At 49.7% G+C, this 24,342-nt stretch overlaps 1 protein-coding gene across 7 annotated transcripts in view; it reads right to left on the bottom strand.

Annotated features, from left to right (window-relative positions):
• Nucleotides 1-24,342, bottom strand: part of DENND2A (DENN domain containing 2A) — a 123,971-nt gene that overhangs the window by 2,690 nt on the left and 96,939 nt on the right. For 6 of the 7 annotated variants that reach the window (XM_016945474.4, XM_016945472.4, XM_016945469.4 and 3 more), the window contains 5 exons: nt 8,062-8,239; nt 6,495-6,536; nt 4,052-4,169; nt 2,600-2,845; nt 378-464 (listed from right to left, as the gene is read on the bottom strand). In XM_016945474.4, the coding sequence (XP_016800963.2) occupies nt 378-464; nt 2,600-2,845; nt 4,052-4,169; nt 6,495-6,536; nt 8,062-8,239 (671 nt within the window). Of the gene's footprint in view, nt 1-377; nt 465-2,599; nt 2,846-4,051; nt 4,170-6,494; nt 6,537-8,061; nt 8,240-18,173; nt 18,805-24,342 lie in introns of those variants that run through there. The other variant, XM_016945476.4, reaches the window with a different exon arrangement.

Raw genomic sequence — 24,342 nt, forward strand, 5'->3', positions numbered from 1 at the left:
AAGTGTCACGTTTCTACTTTCCAGAGGAATTTGGACACCAGTGCGAGTCTTTCTTGCCAGACGTCCTTGTCTGGTTCCCGCCATGCTCCCTCAGCTCAGTTCCACTGAGATTGAACAGTGCAGGAGATCATAGAGAAAGAGGACAGCAAGAAAGCCCGGGGACCCAGAAAAGGAGGTGCTGGGGGCAGCGTTTCCTTTGTTTTCTCTTTGGGGACAGATTAGAACAGGAGGTTAAAATGCCAGTAGCATCTGCCCAGCGCAGGCCGTAGAGCTCTGCATTATTCAGGGCGCTGGCTCCAGTGGAGGGAACCGGCTGGGACTCTGAGACAGACAGCTCAGAGGCACACAGGCTGGGCACCCAGAGCCCGGGGCCTTACCTAGTCCCTTCAGGAACTTATTGACACCGCTGTGCTCTCCACTGGGGAGTGTTTCCAGATACTCTTGGGCTCGGACCTCAAACAGACCTGTTAACAAGAGAAATCCCAGCCATTTGAGTTCTTGGTCTTTGCACTTCTAAATGTGTCCATTTCCTCCCTACCAGAGAAAAGAGAAACCTTGTTTCTGAGACTAAGCTGCTCCTATAAACATGCTCTGAATCAGGAGGTTTTATAAGGATTTTATTGCTCTTATAATTGCCCCACCTGTGCAGTAACTCTCTTTGGAAAGCTATAAAGCCACCTCACAGATGAAATCCTATTTTTATTCAACAAACGCCTTCTGAGCGTCTACACTGTGCCAGGCGGGCAGTTTTAAAGATGAACCGGAGTGGCCAGTCATGGTGGTTCACGCCTGTAATCCCAGCACTTTGGGAGGCTGAGGTGGGCAGATCACCTGAGATCAGGAGTTTGAGGCCAGCCCGGCTAACATAGTGAAACCCTCTTTCTACTGAAAATACAAAAAAATTAGCCAGGCGTGGTGGTGCATGCCTATAATCCCAGCTACTCGGGAGGCTGAGGCAGGAAAATCGCTTGAACCCGGGAGGCGGAGGTTGCAGTGAGCCAAGGTCACGCCTTTGCACTCCAGCTCGGGCAACAAGAGTGAAACTCCGTCGCAAAAAAAAAAAAAAAAGTTGAACCGGACTGTCCTGGCTTGGGAGGGGTGCCTGTGCTCTCCCATTTCCCTGCATTCTCCTGTACGAGGGCCCTGGCCAAGTGGCTTAGTATTCCAGGAGTCCCTCTGTGGATGTGTGGAGGGAGGATGGCTGGATAGGCCATCTCTTAAGCCGCTTCTCAGACCCCTGGGGTCTGAGCTTCAGGCACTCTGTCTTCATTGCTGACTGATCTTTCATGGACAGAGGGTTCTTTCCAGGGTTTTTTTTGAGATAGAGTTTCGCTGTGTCACCCAGGCTGGAGTGTAATGGTGCCATTGTGGCTCACTGCAAGCTCTGCCTCCTGGGTTCAAGCGCTTCTCCTGCCTCAGCCTCCTGAGTAGCTGGGATTACAGGCGCCTGCCACCATGCCCAGCTAATTTTTGTATTTTTAGTAGAGACAGGGTTTCACCAAGTTGGCCAGGTTGGTCTCGAACTCCTGACCTCAGGTGATCTGCCCGCCTCGGCCTCTCAAAGTGCTGGGATTACAGGCGTGCGCCACAGCGCCCGGCTTTTTCCAGGTAGTTTTTTTTTTTTTTCTTTTTTTCTGAGACAGAGTTTCACTCTTGTTGCCCAGGCTGGAGTGCAATGGTGCAATCTCGGCTCACTGCAACCTCTGCCTCCTGGGTTCAAGCGATTCTCCTGCCTCAGTCTCCTGAGTAGCTGGGATTACAGGCACACACCACCACGCCTGGCTAATTTTCTTTATTTTTAGTAGAGACAGGGTTTCACCATGTTGGCCAGGCTGATTTCCAACTCCTGACCTCAGGTGATCCGCCTGCCTTGGCTTCCGAAAGTGCTGGGATTACAGGCGTGAGCCACCATGCCCGGCTTCCAGTAGCTTTTAAGCTTGTGTGTCTCACACCTCTCTTACCAAGTGATCTGTAAAGAGATATTTAAATGTAACTCATACTCTCCAATCAGTTTTCTTTTTCTTTTTTTTTTTTTTGTGACGGAGTCTCACTCTCTCAACCAGGCTGGAATGCAGTGACATGATCTCGGCTTATTGCAACTTCCACCTCCCAGGCTCAAGTGATCCTTCCACCTCAGCCTCCTGAGGAGCTGGGACCACAGGCACACACCATCATGCCAATCTAATTTTTAAAAACATTTTTGTAGAAAAGGGGTTGCACCATGTTGTCCAGGCTGGTCTTGAACTCCTGACCTCAAGTGATCTGCATGCCTTGGCCTCCCAAAGTGCTGGGATTATAGGCGTGAGTCACCCACTGTGCCCAGCCTGAGAATTTCATCAATTTGGAAAGAATGGGATAGAAGGAGACCCTGCCACAGACACTGGAATGTGGTTCTGGGAGAGGCTGGCAGAGGGAACAGAGAAGCCAGGAGAGGGGGCCTTCCCACCAGCTCAGTCAGGGCATAACTGCAAGCTCTCTGGGGGAGGTGGACACAGTCCTGTCTGTGCCCCTGCCCTGTGATCTTTCTCCCTGCTCATCAGCCACCTGGAATATAGGGAGCTCTAGTTGACTCGGCCCCAACAGAGAAGATGCCCCTCACCTTTGGCATCCTGCCGGCGCAGCTCCCGCTCCTGGATGAAGCCCCGAAACATCTGAGTCTCCATGAAGACCTCTAGGAAGTGGCGGAGGCTCTTGGAGGAGACAGCTTTGCGGAAGGCCTCCCGCTGCAGGGTTCTCTCCTCGCGCTCGCCCGACGTCAGGAACAAAGAGTAGTGTCCCACAATCTCCACGAAGAAGCGGACAAAGGCTTCAGACACCACCTCGTTCAAGGGGCTGGACTCTGGACCTGAGTAAGGGGAGGAAAGGCCAGGAACGGTGAGGGCAGACAGGCTGGGCCAGAGCCCTTGAGACAAGCCAATTGGTAATCAAAGAACAGTAACTGCTAGTTCCCTTGATGGAAACTGCGATTATCCAGGAGGAGGGTTACCCAGGTTATTAAGACATTTCTTTCCATGCTTACTTTTTTAAATTTTAAATTGTTAAAAAAGTTTTTATTTTTATTTTGTTTTTATTTTTTGAGATGGAGTCTCACTCCTTTGCCCAGGCTGGAGTGCAGTGGCATAATCCTGACTCACTGCAACCTCTGCCTCCTGGGTTAAAGCAATCCCTCTGCCTCAGCCTCCCGAGTAGCTGGGATTATGGGCATGCGCCACCACACCCAGCTAATTTTTGTATTTTTAGTAGAGATGGGGTTTCACCATGTTGGCCAAGCTGGTCTCGAACTTCTGAACTGAAGTGATCTGCCCACCTCGGCCTCCCAAAGTGCTGGGATTACAGGGATGAGCCTCTGCGCCCAGCCTTTTACTTTTTTTGAGATAGAGTCTTGCTCTGTCTCCCAGGCTGGAGTGCAGTGGTGTGATCTCGGTCCACTGCAACCTCTGCCTCCTAGATCAAGCGATTCTCCTGCCTCAGACTCCCGAGTAGCTGGGATTACAGGCGCTTGCCACTATGGCCAGCTAATTTTTGTATTTTCAGTAGAGATGTGGTTTCACCATATTGGCCAGGCTGGTTTCGAACTCTTGACTTCAGGTGATCCACCTGCCTTGGCCTCCCAAAGTGCTGGGATTACAGGTGTGAGCTACTGTGCCTGGCCACAGTTTTTAATTTTTGATTTTTTGAGATGGGGTCTCACTCTGTTGCCCAGGCTGGAGTGCAGTGGTGTGGCTCACTGCAGCCTCAACCTCCAGGGCTCAAGGGATCCTCCTGCCTCAGCCTCCCAGGTAGCTGGGACCACAGGCATGTGCCACCATGCCCAGATAATTTCCACACCCCCCTTTTAAACAGGTACTTTAAAGCCAAAATGGGGGAGGTGGGAAAATCTTTCCCACAATTCACTGTGGGAATGAAATCCAGATAAACAGAATGAGGCCCTGGTTTCTCTCCTTATGTCTCCCTTGCCCATATTCCTCCTTGTCCCTTGGCCACTGCCCATTTGTTCCCTGACCCTCAGAGTGGAAGGGAGAGACCCACTGGGAGGTGGCTGAACACTTACCGTGCCTGCCGTCTAGGGGACCTTCATCCTGCTCACAAGCCAGCTCGTTCCTCTGTTCCAGAATGTGTTCCAGGGCCACCTGAAGCTTCCGGGGCAGGATGGAGTCCTCATCATCCATCTGGAAAGCAGAGGTAGCAGGTGGGCTTATGGGCATGGTGGCTGCGTCTTGGCCATAGGACACACTGGAGTCACTGCAGGGCAGGCCTGGCTCAGTCTCCAGTTTAATGGAAGGAATACAACTGAAAGCCACAGGTCTGAGGTTTCAATCTTGAGCCTACTTTTTTTTTTTTTTTTTTTTGAGACAGAGTTTCCCTCTTGGCGCATAGTCTGGAGTGCAATGCCACGATCTTGGCTCACTGCAACCTCTGCCTCCCGGATTCAAGCAATTCTGCCTCAGCCTCCCAAGTAGCTGGAACTACAGGCGCGTGCCACCGCTCCCGGCTAATGTTTTGTATTTTTAGTAGTTTAGTTTCACCATGTTAGCCAGGCTGGTCTCGAACTCCTGACCTCAGGTGATCCGCCCACCTTGGTCTCCCAAAGTGCTGGGATTACAGGCGTGAGCCACTGCACCTGGCCGAGCCTACTTTTTACAAGCAACGGGAGCCTCATTTTCCCCACTTGTAAAATGGACTACCAATCAATCTGTACCTTGTTGTGAAGCTACAATGGACTACAATTACCCTGAGAAAGGGCTTGGCACTGAGAGGATACTCAATAGATGATTTCCACTGCTCCATCCTGTAGGGTAGCTAGTGGATTCTGGTAACCAGGGGATTCTGGCCAGGGCAGATGGCCTGCGTGATCCAAGGATGGCTTTGGGATCTGGGCCTCAGAGCAGGAGGGTCTTGGGAAGGGCCTACCCTGTGGGCCTTGAGGAAGTGAAAGTAATGATAAAAAACAGCATTAATGCTACTGAACTTTTCAGCAATGTGGCAACACTTGGAAGTAATCCATCAGAATGCCCAGAGAAATTTTCTGTAATTACTATAATTACTTCTTGCAAAATCTGATAAGTTAGGCCTCTCTAGCAAATGATAAAAAGAAAATACATGTGTGTTACCTTCTCTGCTAGTGAAAGTAACTGATGATCATTATAAAAATATATGAATGTACTAAAACAATTTAAAATCACTCATAACCTGTCTCTTTTCAGTTTCCCTCCCCAAGACAACAAGCGTTAATGTTTTAGTGGGTTTTCCTTTCAGTCCTTTTAAAGTGCACGTGCGTGTGCACACACACACACACACACACATATACATATTTTTTTTCCTGTCTCCTTTTCTCTTTTTTTTCTTCAGGAAAGGGTTTCACACTGTCTCTCGGGCTAGAGTACAGTGGCACGATCTCAGCTCACTGCAGCCTTGACCTCCCAGGCTTAAGTGATCCTCCTGCCTCAGCCTCCTGAGTAGCTGCTGGGACTACAGGTGCACACCAGCAGGCCTGGGTAATTTTTAAATTTTTTTATAGACACAAGGGTCTCACCATGTTGTCCCAGGCTGGTCTTTAACTCCTGGGCTCAAGTGATCTTCCTGCCTCAGCCTCTGGAGGTGCTGGGATTATAAGTGTGCCCCGGCCAGGGCAAATATTCTTTTTTTTTGAAACGGAGTCTCGCTCTGTCGCCCAGGTTGGAGTGCAGTGGCGTGATCTCGGCTCATTGCAAGCTCCACCTCCTGGGTTCACACTATTCTCCTGCCTCAGCCTCCCAAGTAGCTGGGACTACAGGTGTAAATGCATATTGAAGCTGGGCATGGTGGTGCATGCCTCCAGCTACTGAGGAGACTGAGGTGGGAAGATCACTTGAGGCCAGGAGTTTGAGACCAGCCTGGGCAACATAGTGAGATCCTTTTTTTTTTTTTTTTTTTTTGGAGATGGGATCTCACTCTGTCACCCAGGCTGGAGTGCAGTGGCGCAATCTCCGCTCACTGCAACCTCCACCTCCTGGGTTCAAGCAATTCTCCTGTCCAAGCCTCCCAAGTAGCTGGGATTACAGGTGCCCGCCACCATGCCTGGCTAATTTTTGTATTTTTAATAGAGACGGGGTTTCACCATATTAGTCAGGCTGGTCTCGAACTCCTGACCTCAGGTGATCCACCTGTCTCAGCCTCCCAAAGTGCTGGGATTACAGGTGTAAGCCACTGCACCCAGCTATTTTTAAAAATGAAAAATCTAGGTGCCTATAGTTATAAGATTACAAAGATTCTTTTTCTAATTGTTAGAAAACCACTTTGTGTCAGAACACGTAGAAAGCAATCCTTTGCCCAAACCCTTCCTTTTTGCCCCTTGCCTTCTGGCTTGTCCTCAGCCCAGCCCCGTCCTGGGGTCACACAGCTCTGCCACCCTGCTCTGCAATCCCAAAGAGCCTTTCCAAGGCTGGAGAGCTGAGCCCCAAACAACAAATAGGTAAAGACAAAGGGAGCAGGAGGCCGTCGCTGGCTTCACTCACCTGTCTGAGGAACCGGCTGTTGACGAGGTCAACCACAAGGACCTATGAGATGAGAGGAAAGGGACTGTTACTGTCACCAGGGCTTCTGGGATAGGGATGGACTCATAGCCTTCTTCCTTCTTGGCATGCAGAGAGGCAGCTGGGGCGGGGCTGGGGGTGAGCCATTTGTGGTTTCCTGACATTGCCACGGTAGCCACAGATAATGAAGAGCAGGGCTGGGGAGGGTCCTTCCTGAACTGCATGCTTTCAACACTGACACCGCAGGCTGGGATGCATGTGTGCTGTGGCTGGACTCCCCGCCTGGCTCTCACACTGGCTGAGGCAGAGCTTCTCACACTGCCTTTTAGGGTGTGGGCTACTGAGGTGGGCAAAAGACGCTGCAGGCCTCCCTGGTTCCCACCCTAGGGCCCCTGCCTTGTCCTTCCCCCAGCTGCCCACTTAACCGTGTCATTTCCCTCCAGGGGAGAGGAGGAGAGAAACCCACCTGGAGACTCGGTTAGGCTTTGGGCTTTCACTGCTGAAGGCTTTCAGGATAAAGCACTTCCTCCCTCATCCTCAGAGTGAGAATGAGACCTGGGACAGGACCAGGGTGGGGCAAGTGAGGTGCCTGGGGCGCAAAGGTCTCACAAGTGCTGCTGCTCCTGAGAGCACGACCCTCACTCAGACCCCAGCCAAGGCCACTGGCCGTGATGGAGGAGGAGCCAGGGGCCTGGATGGTCACCATAACAACAGCTGGAAACATGTGAGTTCTCCCATATCCCAGAGACCTGCCCAAGAGCGGAGGGCCACCTCTCCTTCCTTCCCACTCACACCCTCCGGGGTTGAACTGAGCCACCTGCAGGAGCACAGGGCACCCAGACGAACTCCTGGCTGCCCTCAAGCCTGCACTGAAAGCCCTAAGGCCGGTGGGTGATGTTTAATGGGGCGTTAGCACTATCTGGGCAATTAGAGGAGCAGCTTCTAGGGACCCAGACAGAAATGCACGACAGAGGGACAGGCGTTCCTCCTGGAGCTTCAGGGCTGAGCAACATTATTTAAGCTTCCTTCTCTGACTGCTGGAAGTCCCCAGTCCTCAGGGTCAAAACCATTTAGAGGAAGGGGCTGGGGCTAAGTAACTCCAGAAGTGCCAAGCAGGACTTTCCCCGCTTCGATGCTAAACTGGACACCCAGAACTTGGGGATTAAAAACATTTGTAACGGATATGACAACGGACCAGATCTTGCTAGCTCCTCAATGTAGGGGAGTGGGCGAGAGGGCAGGGGAGAGGAGAGGGCTATTAATCACTTAAGAGTTTTGACATCTGGCTAAATTGTTCATTGCTGACCTTCTCAAGAGGTGCTCATACCAGGCATTTCATTTGGAAGGGAAAACAGTGTTTGCAGTCACTGAGGGTCTGACTGAGTCAGCCTCTGGGCAGGACCCATGCCAGACAAAGCCCTGGTGCCCCCGCGCCCTGCTCCCCAACACTGCTGGCTCTGAGAACCGCTCCATGATGCCTGCAGAGCCAGCGCCCCGCTCTGTTCTCCGCACCCTGCGGGGAGGGGGACAGGGCTGAGTGGGAGCTCACCTCTTCCAGCGGCAGCTCCCTGAGCAGTGGCAGCGAGCTGGAGAGCAGCCCGATGAGGAAGGGTGTCGGCGAGCACACGATGTCGACCATGGCGGGTGGCAGCACCGGGATGTAGGTGTGCTGCCAGGCGAAGGGGTAAATCAGCGCCACCATCGCGTGGCAGCACTTGGACAGGGTGCTGCAGCCAGGGAGAGAACAGGGAGAGAGGCCGACTCAGCGAGGGCCCGAGGAAGCCTCCAGGGGAGAAGGCTCCTCCCAGAGGCAGGATGACTAGGAAAGGACACACGTGGATCCGGTGGAGCACATGATGGTCTCAGCACAGGCCACACCAGGCACTTAGAGCCTATGCGAGAGGCTTGCAGGCACAGCTACAGGGATGAGTTTAACGTCCTGGATAATTTTTACAAGTGCGTTTCCACATGTGAGCTGCACGCCCCGCACTCTCCCGCCCTGACCTTTTTTTGTGATCTATACTCTTGTAAGGTTTTTATTTATTTATTTATTTATTTTTATTTTTAATTTTTTTGGGACGGAGTCTCACTCTGTTGCCCAGGCTGGGGTGCAGTGGCGTGATTTGGGCTCACTGCAACCTCTGCCTCCCAGGTTCAGGTTCAAGCAATTCTCCCACCTCGGCCTCCTGAGTAGCTGGGACTACAGGCACGCGCCACCACACCTGGCTAATTTTTGTATTTTTAGTAGCGATGGGGTTTCACCATGTTGGTCAGGCAGGTCTTGAACTCCTGACTTCAAGTGATCCGCCCACCTCAGCCCCTCAAAGTGCTGGGATTACAGGCGTGAGCCACCATGCCTGGACTCTTGTAAGGTTTTAATTTATATTCATTTCCACCCTTACTCCCTGCCCCCTACACAAACAAAACAAAAACACAAATGGTGAAAGCCTATTTTCTCATGAATGCTCCTTCTCTTACTGAAGATCTGAAGATGCTTTCTATTGAAACACTGTAGCTTTTGCTTTGTTCTGTTCCAAGCATTCTTTCAGCTGAGCATGAACACCTAGGAAATCCGGGAAAAGGACAGAAAACTCCTTTGGTACTCACATGCCAGCAATCAGCTCCAAATGGGTTCCAAGTGAAGCTCATATACAGTTGAGCCTTACCCAGAATTCTGGTCAAAGATGATATGCTAGAGATGACTGAGGGCTGCCGGGCGCGGTGGCTCACGCCTGTAATCCCAGCACTTTGGGAGGCCGAGGTGAGTGGATCACCTGAGGTCAGGAGTTCGAGATCAGCCTGGCTAACATGGTGAAATTCCATCTCCACTAAAAATACAAAAAATTAGCCAGGCATGGTGTACGCCCAGCTACTCAGGAGGCTGAGTCAGGAGAATCGCTTGAACCCAGGAGGTGAAGGTTGCGGTGAGCTGAGATTGCACCATTGCACTCCAGCCTGGGCAACAAGAATGAAACTCCATCTCAAAAAAAAAAAAAAAAAAAAGAGATGACTGAGGGTTAACCATTTTACGCATTGAAATTTTTAAAAATAATAACATTGGGAGAGGCCAGGCACAGTGACTGATGCCTGTAATCCCAGCACTTTGGGAGGCTGAGGTGGTCAGAAGTTCAAGACCAGGCTGGCCAACATGGTGAAACCTCGTCTCTATCAAAAAATACAAAAACTAGCTGGGCATGGTGATGCACGCCTGTAATCCCAGCTACTCAGGAGGTTGAGGTGGGAGAACTGCTTGAACCTGGGAGGCGGAGGTTGCAGTGAGCCGAGATTGCGCCATTGCACTCTAGCCTGGGTGACAGAGTGAGGCACTGTCTCAAAAACAGAAACAAAACACCAAAAAAACACTGGGAGAAATATTGGGAGTTTCTCTTCAAGAAAAATGGTCAGGCTGGGTGCGGTGGCTCACGCCTATAATCATAGCATTTTGGGAGGCCGAGGTGAGTGGATCACCTGAGGTCAGGAGTTCGAGACCAGTCTGGCCAACATGGGGAAACCCCATCTCTACTAAAAATAGGAGAGGATGTGGAGAAATAGGAACACTTTTACACTGTTGGTGGGACTGTAAACTAGTTCAACCATTGTGGAAGTCAGTGTGGCGATTCCTCAAGGATCTAGAACTAGAAATACCATTTGACCCAGCCATCCCATTACTGGGTATATACCCAAAGGATTATAAATCATGCTGCTATAAAGGCCTGTGCACACGTATGTTTATTGCAGCACTATTCACAATAGCAAAGACTTGGAACCAACCCAAATGTCCATCAATGATAGACTGGATTAAGAAAATGTGGCACATATACACCATGGAATACTATGCAGCCGTAAAAAAGGATGAGTTCATCCTTTGTAGGGACATGGATGAAGCTGGAAACCATCATTCTCAGCAAACTATCGCAAGAACAAAAAACCAAACACCACATGTTCTCACTCATAGGTGGGAATTGAACAAGGAGAACACTTGGACACAGGAAGGGGAACATCACACACTGGGGCCTGTTGTGGGGTGGGGGGAGGGGGGAGGGATAGCATTAGGAGATATACCCAATGTAAATGACGAGTTAATGGGTGCAGCACACCAACATGGCACATGTATACATATGTAACAGACCTGCACGCTGTGCACATGTACCCTAGAACTTAAAGTATAATAAAACAAAACAAAACAACAACAACAACAAGATATATGTGTGTATTAAAATATTATGTTCCAGTTGAGCCCAAGAGATTGAGAACAACCTGGGCAACATGGTGGGGCCCTGTTTCTCCAAAAAAAAAAAAAAAAAAAGCCTTTGGTGGTGACATGTGCCTGTGGTCCCAGCTACTCAGGAAGCTGAAGTGTGAAGATTACTTGAACCTGGAAGGTTGAGGCTGCAGTGAGCCGTGATCGTGTCACTGCACTCCAGCATGGATGACAGAGGGAGACCCTGTCTCAACAACAACAAAATCATCATTGTTGTACATGATAAATATATGCCATCTTTATATGACAATTAAAAATAATTAAAAAATATATGTACACATAGCCTTCTTTTCCATTCCCCAATTTGGGGGCCCCTGGACTAATAATGGTACTATTGAATCTTCTTCATTTATCACCCTGTCTCTTAACCTTCCTGTTCCCTGTCTTTGCAAATAATCGTTCTCCTGATACTCACTGGAGTCAGGAAATACCTCTTAGCAGCATGGCATCCATGCATCGCACTGATATTCGGTCCTTATCTTTTCTTTCAAATGATCACCCCCAAGATGAGAAAAACGCTACCCCAAGATTTCATTCTTATCCCTACACTGTCTTCTTTATTAGCTGGGTAAGAGTAAGACATTGCATTTGGAAGATACCAAGAAAAAAGAGTGAGAGAATAATGAAGTTAGGACTTATATTAAGGAGAATACTATCCAGAATCCAGCCAGAGCTTAGGGTGAAGTGACTTCTGTGTCTTTCTTTTTTTTTTTTTTGAGACAGAAGTTCACTCTGTCTCCCAGGCTGGAGTACAGTGGCATGATCTCGGCTCACTGCAACCTTCACCTCCCGTGTTCAAGTGATTCTCCTGCCTCAGCCTCCTGTGTAGCTGAGATTAACAGGCATGCGCCACCATGCCTGGCTAATTTTTGTATTTTTGGTAGACACAGGGTTTCACCATGTTGGTCAGGCTGGTCTCGAACTCCTGACCTCAGGTGATCTGTTCACCTTGGCCTCCCAAAGTGCTGGGATTACAGGCGTGAGCCACCACATCCGGCCGACTTCTATGACTTTCGAAGGATCTAGATCTACATCTTCTGTCAAAGCAGAGATACCTTTTCCTAAGGCATCACTTCCTCTCAAATATTCAAGAATGTTAATGCTTTAGTTAATTCCTCACCATTTATGTTTTAGTTCCTTGATCTATAAACCACTTAATGTACTGAATTCACTTTGTTCTAAATTTTTTATTTTTTTATTTTAGGACTAATCTATGTTGATGCGTGGAGCCAGGCTACAAAGTTGCTATGCTCGTGTGCTATGGTTGTAAAGTCAGGACTCAGAAAATCAGAACATTAACATATAAGTGAGGATAGTTGTTTCTAGAGTAAGATTTTTCAGACTATAGTTTGCAGCCCATTAGTGGGTCTTGAAATCATTTTAGAGGGTTGCGATCAGCATTAAAAACAAGAACAAAAAGAATAGAATAGAAAATAAGAGAGTGTGCTGCATGTTTCCCAGCTGTAAATAACTATCTGTGTGTCAGCCGGGTGCGGTGGCTGGTGCCTGTAATCCTAGCACTTTGGGAGGCTGAGGCGGGTGGATCACCTGAGGTCAGGAGTTCAAGGCTATACTGACCAACATGGGGAAACCCCGTCTCTACTAAAAATACAAAAAATACAAAAACAAAAAATGAGTCGGGCATGGTGGCGTGTGCCTGTAATCCCAGCTACTCAGGAGGCTGAGGCAGGAGAATCACTTGAACCCAGGAGACGGAGGTTGCAGTGAGCCGAGAATACACCATTGCACCCCAGGCTGGGCAACAAACGCGAAACTCTGTCTCAAAGGAAAACAACAACAACAACAACAACAACAAAACAACTATCTGTGTGTGTGGTGGGGGCGGGTGGGAAGGCATACCCTGGGTCTGATTGTAAAATGTACTTCTCATTGTGGGCTGCAATGAAAAGGGCTTGAAGCCAATGATTTGGACTAGAAGACTGGGAGTGGGTGCTGGGCACAGTGGCTCACGCCTGTAATCCCAGCACTTTGGGAAGCTGAGGCAGGTAGATCACCTGAGGTCAGGAGTTCGAGATCAGCCTGGCCAACATGGTGAAACCCTGTCTCTACTGAAAATACAAAAAAATTAGCCAGATGTGGTGGCGGGTGCCTGTAGTCCCAGCTACTCGGGAGGGAGGCTGAGGCAGGAGAATCGCTTGAATCCGAGAGGCAGAAGTTGTTGTGAGTCAAGATCACACTGCTGCACTCCAGTCTGGGCAACAGAGTGAGACTCCGTCTCAAAAAAATAAAAGAGACCTTAAGAAGGAAATCCCTGCATGAAGGTATTTTGCATGAAACCAGTCTCTTTTTATAGCACGTTTGCCAAAGTGCCTAAATGTGACTTGGAAACGAAGTGGTTCATGAGAAGATCCATGGTCCATTTCCCTAGTCTTTGAAACTCTGACTTGAGTCCATTAAAGGAGAAGAAAAAATGCAGTATTTGTGTTTAAGATTCCTTCTACGTGTCAGACTTGTGGTTCAAGCACTTTTGACTTCACAGTTACAGAATGACAGAATTTAGACCTGGAAGAGTTCTTGGGGATTGAGTTCAGTTTCTTTTGGATTTTTAAGGTAGGAATAGTGAGGCTAAATGAGGCTAAAATAACTCTGAATGTAGGATGGGGCAGAGTAGGGAGAGAAGGGTCCTGCAGACTGGAGAAGGCAGGATTGCTGCTCAGAGGAATGCAAGCATGAGGAGGCACCCTACGATCCAGGCACAGTGGCATGTGCCTGTAGTCCCAGCTACTGAATCCCAGAGGCTGAGGTGGGAGGATCTCTTGAGCCCTGGAGTTCAAGTCCAGCCTGGGCAACATAGTTAGATCCTCATCTCTAAAACAAAAAATTAAATGTATATAAAAAGGAGGCACAGAGAGGATAGCCTATGTGTGTTTTTTTCCCCAATCATTGCAATAGAAAAACAAAACAAAAACATGTTTAACTTTTTTTCCCAACTCAAAGAAAAGGCTACCTGCTTTTTTTTTTTTTTTGAGACAGTGTCTCACTCTGTTGCCAGGTTGGAGTGCGGTGGCACGATCTCTGCCCATTTCAACCTCTGCCTCCCAGGTTCAAGCAATTCTTCTGCCTCAGCCTCCCAAGCAGCTGGGACTACAGGTGTGCGCCACCATGCCTGGCTAATTTTTTGTATTTTTGGTAGAGATGGGATTTCACCATGTTGGCCAGGATGGTCTCGATTTCTTGACCTCATGATCCACCCGCCTCAGCCTCCCAAAGTGCTGGGATTACAGGCGTGAGCCACTGCACCTGGCTGGCTACCTCCATTTTTACTTCCTTGTGGTCTCATTCCTAGAAGGAGGAAGTACAAGGGGCTGCTCCCTTCTCCTTGCTGTACAGCCCCTTGGGGCTCCTTGCTGTACAGCCCTTTGGGACTCCTAAAGCCCTATGTTGCCTTCAGTGACAGAGAGGCCCCCAGGGCCTGGGACACCCGGAGGCCCTGGTTCAGCTGCAGTGAGTGTGAACCATCTGGAGGAGAAGGTCGTGGGAGCAAGGTCAGGAAAGATGACCAGCAATGCCGGTGCTAGATGCAGAGGCTGGTGGAGAAACATGACAGAAAGGAAGCCAAAGTTCACTCAGTGAACTGGATGCATGGGGCTCCAGGACAGCAGTTTTCAGGCTTGATGCGACAAATGATGACGACTCGGCTGGGGAACCAGCTGGCCGCGTGGGAGGAGCTGACCGTTTGTTGACTATCTCCTGTGGCAAGTTTGTTTTGAGTAGTCTGATCCCACTGTTGTGGCTGCAACGAACGTTTCTGTACCTGGTTATCATGAATACCTCGTTAGCCGGAGCCCATGGAGCACAGGGTGCTGGAGACAATACGGCAACAAGCAGGCAGGTGAAGGGTCTCATTCCTCTTGCTCTGTAGCCCACATCAACGTTTTTTCTTTTTTTAGATGGAATCTCACTCTGTCGCCCAGACTGGAGTGCAGTGGCACGATCTTGGCTCATTGCAACCTCCACCTCCTGGGTTCAAGCGATTCTCCTGCCTCAGTCTCCCAAGTAGCTGGGATTAGAGGCACGTGCCACCAATGCCTGGTTAATTTTTTTTTTTTTTTGAGATGGAGTCTTGCTCTGGCACCCAGGCTGGAGTGCAATGGTGCGATCTTGGCTCACTGCAACCTCTGCCTCCAGGGTTCAAGTGATTCTCCTGCCTCAGCCTCCCGAGTTGCTGGGATTACAGGCACGTGCCACCACGCCCAGCTAATTTTTGTATTCTTAGTAGAGATGGGGTTTCACCATGTTGGCCTGGCTTATCTCTAACTCTTGACCTCATAATCTGCCCACCTTGGCCTCCCAAAGTGCTGGGATTACAGGCATGAGCCACCACGCCCAGCCCACACCAATGTTCTAAAAATAATTCTGCCCCTAAACACTAAAAGGAAAGGTCAAATTTTGTGAATAATTCCATGAGTGGCAGCCCTTTCCTCAAAATAAATGATAGAGCAGGAAAGGATTATTTTGGATGGAGCTTGTTTCAATCCCTGATGCAAGCGGTAATAAAATTTTATTCCCTGACTTGTGAAGGCCCGAGGAGCCCTCAAGGAGGGGGATGGGAGGTGGGCACTCCTGGGACTGGTGGTCCCTTAGGAACATGCCAATAGTCAGTGGTTCTGGGGATGCTAGGGATGACTGGTCAAGAGGGCTTGCTGCAGAGTGTGGAGGTGGAGGGGCTAGAGAAGAGGCAGTGTTTTTGAAGGAAGACATAGAAAGAGAGTCCTCGCTCGCAGCTGGCTTGCATTACAGTGGTGTGGAGGAAAGAAACGCCAGCACTCACAGCTGTGATCAATTGTACAAAAGTGGGGCAGGGAAGAGAAGGCCCCAGTGGGAGGTTGGCTGGGCCTCAGGGTTAAAAGTTGGGCATGGGTGAGAAGGGTTGGGTCCAAGGATGTTTTGCTGTTGGGTGGTGGTTCCTGAGGGTTGGAGCAGTATTCCAGAACATCAGGACGCACTCGTAAGGAATGCCAAAGTTTTCCTGGAGCCAACTTTTTAGTTCTGGTTGCTACCAAGCCTCTGCTCCATACTTGGTGTTCCTACGCTCAGCTGGCTTCCAACTCTCTATGAAGCAGTAAGGATCCAGCACAGAGCTTCCTCTAAGATGCTACCAGAAAAGTAAATGAAGAGTTTCCCGAATTAGAGGAACACCCCAGGAACTGGAAGGCTGATTCAGTGAATGCCCTTTAGTATCCCAAGCAAAGTAGCTCTCCTATTGGTGCTCCACTCCCGAAAACATGAGTGAAAGGTAAATTCACGTGTGGTCTGGTGCCTGGTGAAACCTACCAGGAGGTGGGAGTCACCATGCAGCGGCTCCTGGTTTCCATCACTGTACTTGCAAACCCTGAGGCCATGTGCCACACAGTTGAAAACGAACACAGGCTGGGCTTCAAGACAACTAGTTCTGTTACTCTCTGCGTGATCTCAGGTAAAGCCCTGAACTGCTCCAGGCCTCAGATTCTCACCTGTGAAATAACTAAAGTAGACTAGATCATCGCTAGATCGTTGCTGATGTCCTTCCAGCTTCTTTTTTTTTTTTTTAATTTTTTACTTTTTGAGATGGAGTTTCACTCTTGTTGCCCAGGCTGGAGTGCAATGGCGTCGTCTCAGCTCACTGCAACCTCTGCCTCACGGGTTCAAGTGATTCTCCTATCTCAGCCTCCTGAGGAGCTGGGATTACAGGCATGTGCCACCATGCCCAGCTAATTTTTGTATTTTTAGTACAGATGTGGTTTCACCATGTTGGTCAGGCTGGTCTCAAACTCCTGACTTCAGATGATCCACCTGCCTCGGCCTCCCAAAGTGCTGGGATTACAGGCTTGAGCCACTGCACCTGGCCGTCCTTCCAACTTTAACATCTACAAACGATGAACCCAGAAGAGAGAGCAAAGGCCAGGAGCTGGAAACAGGAGCTTTTGTTGAGGCCATCAAAAGAACGAAGGGTGTCACAGGAAGGTAATTCTAGTGCTCCTTAGCCAAGACAGAACAAAAGAATGATGGTGACACTCACTAAGAAATTCATAGAGAAGGCCGGGCACGGTGGTTCACGCCTATAATCCCAACATTGTGGGAGGCTGAGGCGGGCAGATCACTTGAGGTCAGGAGTTTGAGACCAGCCTGGCCAACATAGTGAAACCCCGTCTCTACTAAAAATACAGAAAAATTAGCCAGCCGTGGTGGCACGTGCCTGTAGTCCCAGCTGCTTGGGAGGCTGAGGCAGGAGAATCACTTGAAACTGGGAGGTGGAGGTTGCAGTGAGCCGAGATCATGCCACTGCACTCCAGCCTGGGCAACAGAGCAAGCCTCCATCTCAGGAAAAAAAAAAAAAAAAGAATCTCAGAGAAACGTGTCTGAGAGGTTTCCAGTGGCTGCAGTGCATCCAAAAGGTGAAGATGACAGTGTTTCAAAGCCAGTATAGTCTGGGAGGGATTTGACTCCAAGAGAAGAACTGGAATAAGCTTCCAGCCCCAGGATGTCAGTGATGGGTCTGGATTAGAAGACAACAGCATTTGTGGCTATGCTAAACTCTAAATCTTGCTCTAATTGGTATCTTGTTGGTATTCATATGCAAAAATAGGTGGTTAATACTTAACATTTAATCAGGCTGTACAATTATACTATTAAAATTGTATTTTTTTTTTGAAATGGAGTCTTGCTCTGTTGCCCAAGCTGCAGTATAGTCATGCCATCTTGGCTTACTGCAGCCTCCCTCCTGGGTTCAAGTGATTCTCCTGCCTCAGCCTTCTGAGTAGCTGGGATTACAGGCGCCTGCCATCATGCCCAGCTAATTTTTGTATTTTTAGTACAGACGGGGTTTCACCATGTTGGCCAGGCTGGTCTCGAATTCCTGACCTCAGGTGATCAATCTGTCTCAGCCTCCCAAAGTGCTGGGGTTACAGGCGTGAGCCACTGCACCTGCCTAAAATTGTGTTTTTCATAGGACTTTGCTGAACTAAATGTACTTATCTCTAAGACTCTGTCAACCATGCTGAGGACTAGCTAGACCTCTGAAGTATCCTATGGATGCCAGAGCAGCAAGGTGGCAGCTTCAAACACTTTCGGCTAGGCCTTGGGCAAACTCATCTCCCTGGAGAGGGTGTGGTGAGAAGCCCAACCTCCTGGGATGGCAAATGTTGCTGGGTGCAACCAATTCTAAAAAGGACATGGGATTCTCATTTAAGCTTGTGTAAACTTATTAAAAATGAACCAAACCAAACAAATAAGAGGATGAAAGTGCACAGCTACATATGAACTTATTTGTGTAGTTACCTATATGTCAAAGACAAGGCTCAAACTCCTGTATGTGTCAAGATTTGCCCACCTAATCCTACTTATCACTAGCCAGTAGTCTATCATTTAGCTTATGGTTTAATGCACTACAAACATATAAGTCAATTTCTTATTTGTTTTATTTTTTAATTTGCTTTTTAAAGACAAGGTCCACCCCAGCTGGAGAGCAGTAGTGCAGTCATAGCTCACTAGCCTCAAACTCCTGGGCTCACGTGATCCTTCCACCTCAGCCTCCTGAGTAGCTGGAACTACAGGCATGTGCCAGCATGCCCAGCTCATAAATTTCTTGAATATTAAAAACTTTGTCCCCTATAAAGGTGTTTTTCATTTGTTTATTTGTTTGTTTTAAGAGATGGGGTCTTGCTATGTTGCCCAAGCTGGTCTCAAACTCCTGGGCTCAAGCAATCCTCCTGCTTTGGCCTCCTAAAGTGCTAAGATTATGGGCGTGAGCCACCATGCCCGACCTCCCTCTAAAACTTTTTGCACATATTTGTTTACGTGCAGCTCTGACTTTATCATTCAGCTTGGTCTGTAGGTTTAGCCAAAACTTTGGGGAACTGAAATTAGTAAAGTAAAAAACAAAATGTTTATCATCAGGGAAATGAAGGCGAGGGTGTAGAGAAGTATTTATCTGTTGTCATGACCACAGAACAAGCCATCACAACAGCATTCTTTCCTTTCCATCTGTGAAACTCTTGCTTGACAGAGCCATTAGAACACTCAATGTCCAGCCTAAAGATAAAACAGAGCAAAAATGTTATTCTAAACTTGATAGATTTTTGGCTCAACTTAAAACCCTTTTATAACTCATACAATCTTTGCCATAACTCCCTGAAGCTTCCTCTTGCAGTGGGAGACTCACAGCGATGATGAGAGAATAAATTGTGTTTGTGGGGGAGAGTGCTGCGGGGGTGGCTACCGACCTAGAGTGGGCGAAGGTCCCCTCTGGGATGTCACCGGGCCACGCACTGAGTCTGTGACATGTCCTGTTCTCATGCCCTGTTCCATGCCCTCATTAAGTTAGGGGCTACAGCTGGAAATCAGGAGAATAAGGAGGCTTTCTGCCACATGAGCGGAGCAGGGTTGGGCATGAGTGCATGTGCAGCCCCAGGAGTACTGGGGATGAGGGTACCAGCTGTAATTTAACCTGAAGACTTTCTTTTTTCTTTTTAAAATTTTTTAAATTGAGATAGAGTCTCACTCTGATGCCCAGGCTGGAGTGTAGTGGTGTGATCTCAGCTCACTGCAACCTCCACCTCCCAGGTTCAAGTGATTCTCCTGCCTCAGCCTCCTAAGTAGCTGGGATTACAGGCGCCCGCCACCATGCCCGCTAATTTTTGTATTTTTAATGGAGACGGGGTTTCACCACGTTGGCCAGGCTGGTCTTGAACTCCCAACCTCAGGTGATCCACCTGCCTTGGCCTCCCAAAGTGCTGGGATTACAGGCATGAGCAATTGCACCCGGCCCTTTTTAAAAAAATTTTTTCTTTCTTTATTTTTTTTGAGACAGAATCTCGCTCTGTTGCCCAGGTTGGAGTGCAGTGGCTCAATCTCAGCTTACTGTAACCTCTGCCTCCTAGGTTCAAGTGATTCTCCTGCCTCAGCCTCCTGAGTAGCTGGGATTATAGGCGTGTGCCACCACGCCCAGCTAATTTTTGTCTTTTTAGTAGAGACAGGGTTTCACCATGTTGGCCAGGCTGGTCTCGAACTCCTGGCCTCAAGCAATCCACCTGCCTCAGCCTCCGAAAATACTGGGATGACAGGCGTGAGCAACTGCGCTTGGCCTAAAGACTTTCCAGAATTTTCCAGGACAGTTAACTTGCAGCCAACCATTGGTCCCCAAACCCTTGTTTGTCATGGCCTGGCCAAAGAACACTTCAATTCCCTATGGCTACCTTCCCATAAATCAGACAGATCGAGGTGGATACGGATTCTTCCACCTGGCTCATGGAGTCAGAGAGTTTCAAAGCTGGGGGAGGCCTTGGGGGTGACCTGATCATACCTTTCTCACTGGGACCCTGCTGGAAGGCCAAAGGCTGTAAGGGAGGCGGGGAGGGCCCTGAGGAGAAAAGCACAGACTTCCCCATGACCTGTTAGCCTGACTGCTGAGCACAAAGCGGGTCCTGAGGGCCTGTGCTAGGGAGACTTTCCTTATACATTTCTGTAGACGGACAGGGCCCCAGACCCTGCCCTTCACCCAACCCTGGAGTCTGCAGCCCAGCTGCTTTCCCTCCGTCCTCTCCAAAGCCCGGCAGCTCTCCCACTCCCTGCTTCTTTGAGCAGAATGACGGATCCTCTGCACGCCTGTTAGTTACCCATGTGACAGGGCCGTAGGGGGCGTGAAATGACGCAGGTCAGACCCTCAGAAGGCGCCCGGCACAGAGGCCGCTCAGAGGCCACTCCACGCCCCGTCGCTGCCGTCATCCTCATCAGCTTTGCTCACGCGTTGATTACCCTCTTCCTGTCTCAGAGCTCTTCGGGCCTTTCTTTATGCAGATTTCCATCTCTTCAGGTCTGCATGGAACCCGTGAAGGATGGAAGGACGATTTATTGGGCAGCGGGGAGAGCATGTGGAGCCATTTGTAACAGGAAAAGCGAGGGCTGCTTTCAGAGAAAACAAGACAGCGGAGTCCCGGAAAGTCAGAGCCATGCGGGGCCGCGTCGTATGAACGAGGAGACCCAGGGCCAACGGCTAAGGATGCTCAGGGGTCCCCCCTACTCTGGGAAACCTCCCTGAGTGATGGCGGAGGGATGTGTACCTCTGAAAGCTGTAAAGGGTCTAAAAACCCAATGACGGTCTTTCTCACACTCGCACACCATTACTGTACCATGGCCTGGCTCTCGCTCCAAGGAGGGCACCACAATTATCCACGTTCCTGCTGCCTTCTCTTCTCCCACAGAAATCCCATCCTCACAGCGCCTGACATTTGGCAGCTGCTGCAGAAGAAAACCCCTGATGGGCACAACGTGCCCGTGGGGAGACCTGCTTGTGGCAGCCACAGCTGGCGTCTGACCTACTCACGGCATGAGCCGTTTGAAAAGACGAAACCTCCAAGGGCAGAATGCCAGGCACTATGGAAGGTTGGAGAGAAACACCAGTGCCTTTCCTATGGACTGCACTGGTGACTGTCTCCTCTGTTGAGGGGTCCCAGAGCAGGGCAGGGAGGGTGGCTGGGGAACAGCCAAGGCCCAGGAATCCAGGCAGGGTCCACTCTCGGCCACTGGACTTTGCTCATTTTTGTCTGTCTCTGGTGACAGCAGCTCTGTGGGAGGGGCTGGCCCAGCGTCCAACCTGTCCACCCAGAAATCTGTCCAGCAAAAAGGCGGAGGCGTCAAGTCCTCTCTCAGACGTCACTGGGGCAGGCATTTCCAGGTTTCTTTCTTTCTTTTTTTTTTAGACAGGGTCTCGCTCTGTCGCCCAGGCAGGAGTGCGATGGCATGATCTCGGCTCACCACAACCTCTGCCTCCCAGGTTCAAATGATTCTTCTGCCTCAGCCTCCCGAGTAGCTGGGATTACAGGTGCACGCCACCACAACCAGCTAATTTTTGTATTTTTAGTAGAGACGGGATTTCACCATGTTGGCCAGGCTAGTCTTGAACTCCTGATCTCAGGTGATCCGCTCGCCTCGGCCTCCCAAAGTGCTGGGATTACAGGCGTGAGCCACTGAGCCTGGCTGGCATTTCCAGGTTTCTTTGTGCCCTGAGCCTTCTGACATGTCCCCCTGCATTGCCCTTTGGAGATGTGTTTGTCTCTGACAAGGCCCCTTCCCTTTTCTGTTCCCACCTTTTCTCTCCCTGCACTTAATGTTTTTAAGTTTTTTTTTTCTTCTCCTTAATTTTTAGAGACAGAGTCTCTCTCTGTCACCAGTGAGACCGGTGTCTCACTGTACTTTTACCAGAAAAATTGATGATACTTTGTTTTCTTCCCCCTGGAGGGAGTCTGGGGGAGGCTGGGGTGTGTGAGGGGGGCCCACGGCTCCTCTCCAGCTGTGCCCTTCCCAGACATCTTCTCAGGGTGGGTCCTCCCCAAGTCTAGCATCTTCACCCCGCAGGCACGTTCCCCGGGGACTCTGTCCCCACCACCACTCCTGGGGGGCGCTGGGTTTCCTTGGCTGGCTTTCCACTTCTAGCCCAGGCCTTTCTGAAATCCATCATTTTCCCCTCCCCGACATCCAAGCCTGAGAATTCCACCTCTAGGGGATGGAGGGAGTGGGGAATGGAGAAGATAAAGACAGTTACTATGGTGCTGATGAAATCCGATCCTGGCCACTGAAGGGTTATTACTCATCCTGGCTTCCAGGGCTCCAACCTTGAGAACTCCCTGGGCTGAATTCCCCAGTGCCCGGGAGCTTGGAGAGCTCCTCAGCGCCCAGCACCAGCTGCAAGGCTTACAGAGAAGGCCTGCTTCCTGAGCTGACAAAAGTGCACCGGGAGTACAATCACGCTGACATTTAAAAGTGCATAGCGAACTAAAACACAGGGTGGGAGCAGGCTGGGAACAGCCAGATGGCTGCTGTCCAAAGAGGTGCATCAGAAAGGTGACCAGATGCGCCGCATGAGGGGAGAGGGTGGGGCCACTTCCCGCCCCGCCTCCTGAGGAATTCCACATCTACGGAGTTTGTCCCTTCCATTCTTCTATGCCTTTTTTTTCCTTCCCTTTTGTTTTCCATAGTTCAGAGTCAGATTTCCTCTCCAAACCACAGTGCTTCAGTTTTTTTTTTTTGTTTTTGGCACTGCTTCTTTCCAGATGGACTTCTCAGGTGGCCTCATCTGCACCACCCGGTTGGCTGGCCCCGCATCTCAGCCCTTCCTGGGGCTGCAGCCACACCCCTCACGCTTCTGTGCCCCCAGTTCCAAAGCAAAGAAGGCTCTGATTCAGTATTTCAAAAATGAGCTTCTTTTTAGAAGCTCAGAACGAACCCAAGTCCTTGTCTGCATTTCCTTCCGGATCTTCTTTGTTTTGTGACGTGGCCTTAGCAAATTATTGAATGTGCCCACTGGGACGGGGGTGGCCTCCTATGGGGCACTGAGTTTGTGTGTGTGATGGGAGGGGATTTGCTTTAACGGTTAGGAGGGATGCCCTCACGATGGTCTGTCCTCTTGAGCATGGCCCTGCAGCCTTCTGTGAGCTGGCCTCTGTCCACCACTGCCGGCTCATCTCTCCCTCCCCCATCTTCCTCTCTCTGGGCCAGCCCTAGTGAACTACTTTGCAGTTCTTTTTCTCTTTTTTTTTTTTTTTTTTTTTGAGTTTCACTCTTGTTGCCCAGGCTGGAGTGCAATGGCGCGATCTCGGCTCACTGTAACCTCCGCCTCCCGGGTTCAAACGATTCTTCTTCAAGCCTCCCAGGTAGCTGGGATTACAGGCGTGCACCACCACGCCCAACTAAATTCTTTTGTATTTTTAGTAGAGACGGGGTTTCACCATGTTGTTCAGGCTGGTCTTGACCTTCTGACCTCAAGTGATCCACCTGCCTCGGCCTCCCAAAGTGCTGGGATTACAGTCATGAGCCACCGCGCCTGGCCTACTTTACAGTCCTGAAGGTGACAGCTAGGCCTCACCTGTCCCCATATCTATGTAGGTTGGCTCCTTTTGCCTGCAATGTGCTGACTACTTGTTCTGAGTGTTGGCCCTCAGAACTCGCCTCCCTGGGAGTGAGTGCCCTCCCTCGGTCTCCAGAACTCACTGCCTCTACCTGCCTCTAATGTGGTCCTGGAGAGTCGGCTTATGTCTCTGTTACCCCACTGCACTGAGACAAGTCTGTGTTTTTCTTTTCTTTTCTTTTTTTTTTTTTTTGAGACAAGGTCTTGTTCTGTTGCCCAGGTGGAGTGCAGTGGCATGATCATAGCTCACTGCAACCTTGAACTTCTGGGCTCAAGTGATCTTCCTACCTCAGCTTCCCTAGTAGCAGGGACTGTAGGCTCGAGCTACCATACCTGGCTAATTTTTTTTTTTTTTTTACATTTTTTGTAGAGATGGGGGTCTTACTGTGTTGCCCAGGCTGGTCTCAAACTACTTCCCTCAAGCAGTCCTTCCACGTCAGCCTCCTAAAGTGCGGTGATTACAGGCGTGAGCCACCATGCCAGCTGTGTCTTTTCTCTGTTTTCCTACCACATAGCAGAGTGTATGACACATGGCAGAATGAGTGGAAAGCCCACCAATGCCAGGGAAGTCGCACACAGCAGTGCAACACAGTGTGCCCCCCAGATCTCCAGTCTGAGCTGCCAACTGATTCCATCCTTTATTTTATTTTATTTTTTATTTTTTGAGA

The sequence above is a fragment of the Pan troglodytes genome, chromosome 6 (genome assembly GCF_028858775.2).
Source record: "Pan troglodytes isolate AG18354 chromosome 6, NHGRI_mPanTro3-v2.0_pri, whole genome shotgun sequence".
NCBI lineage: Eukaryota > Metazoa > Chordata > Mammalia > Primates > Hominidae > Pan > Pan troglodytes.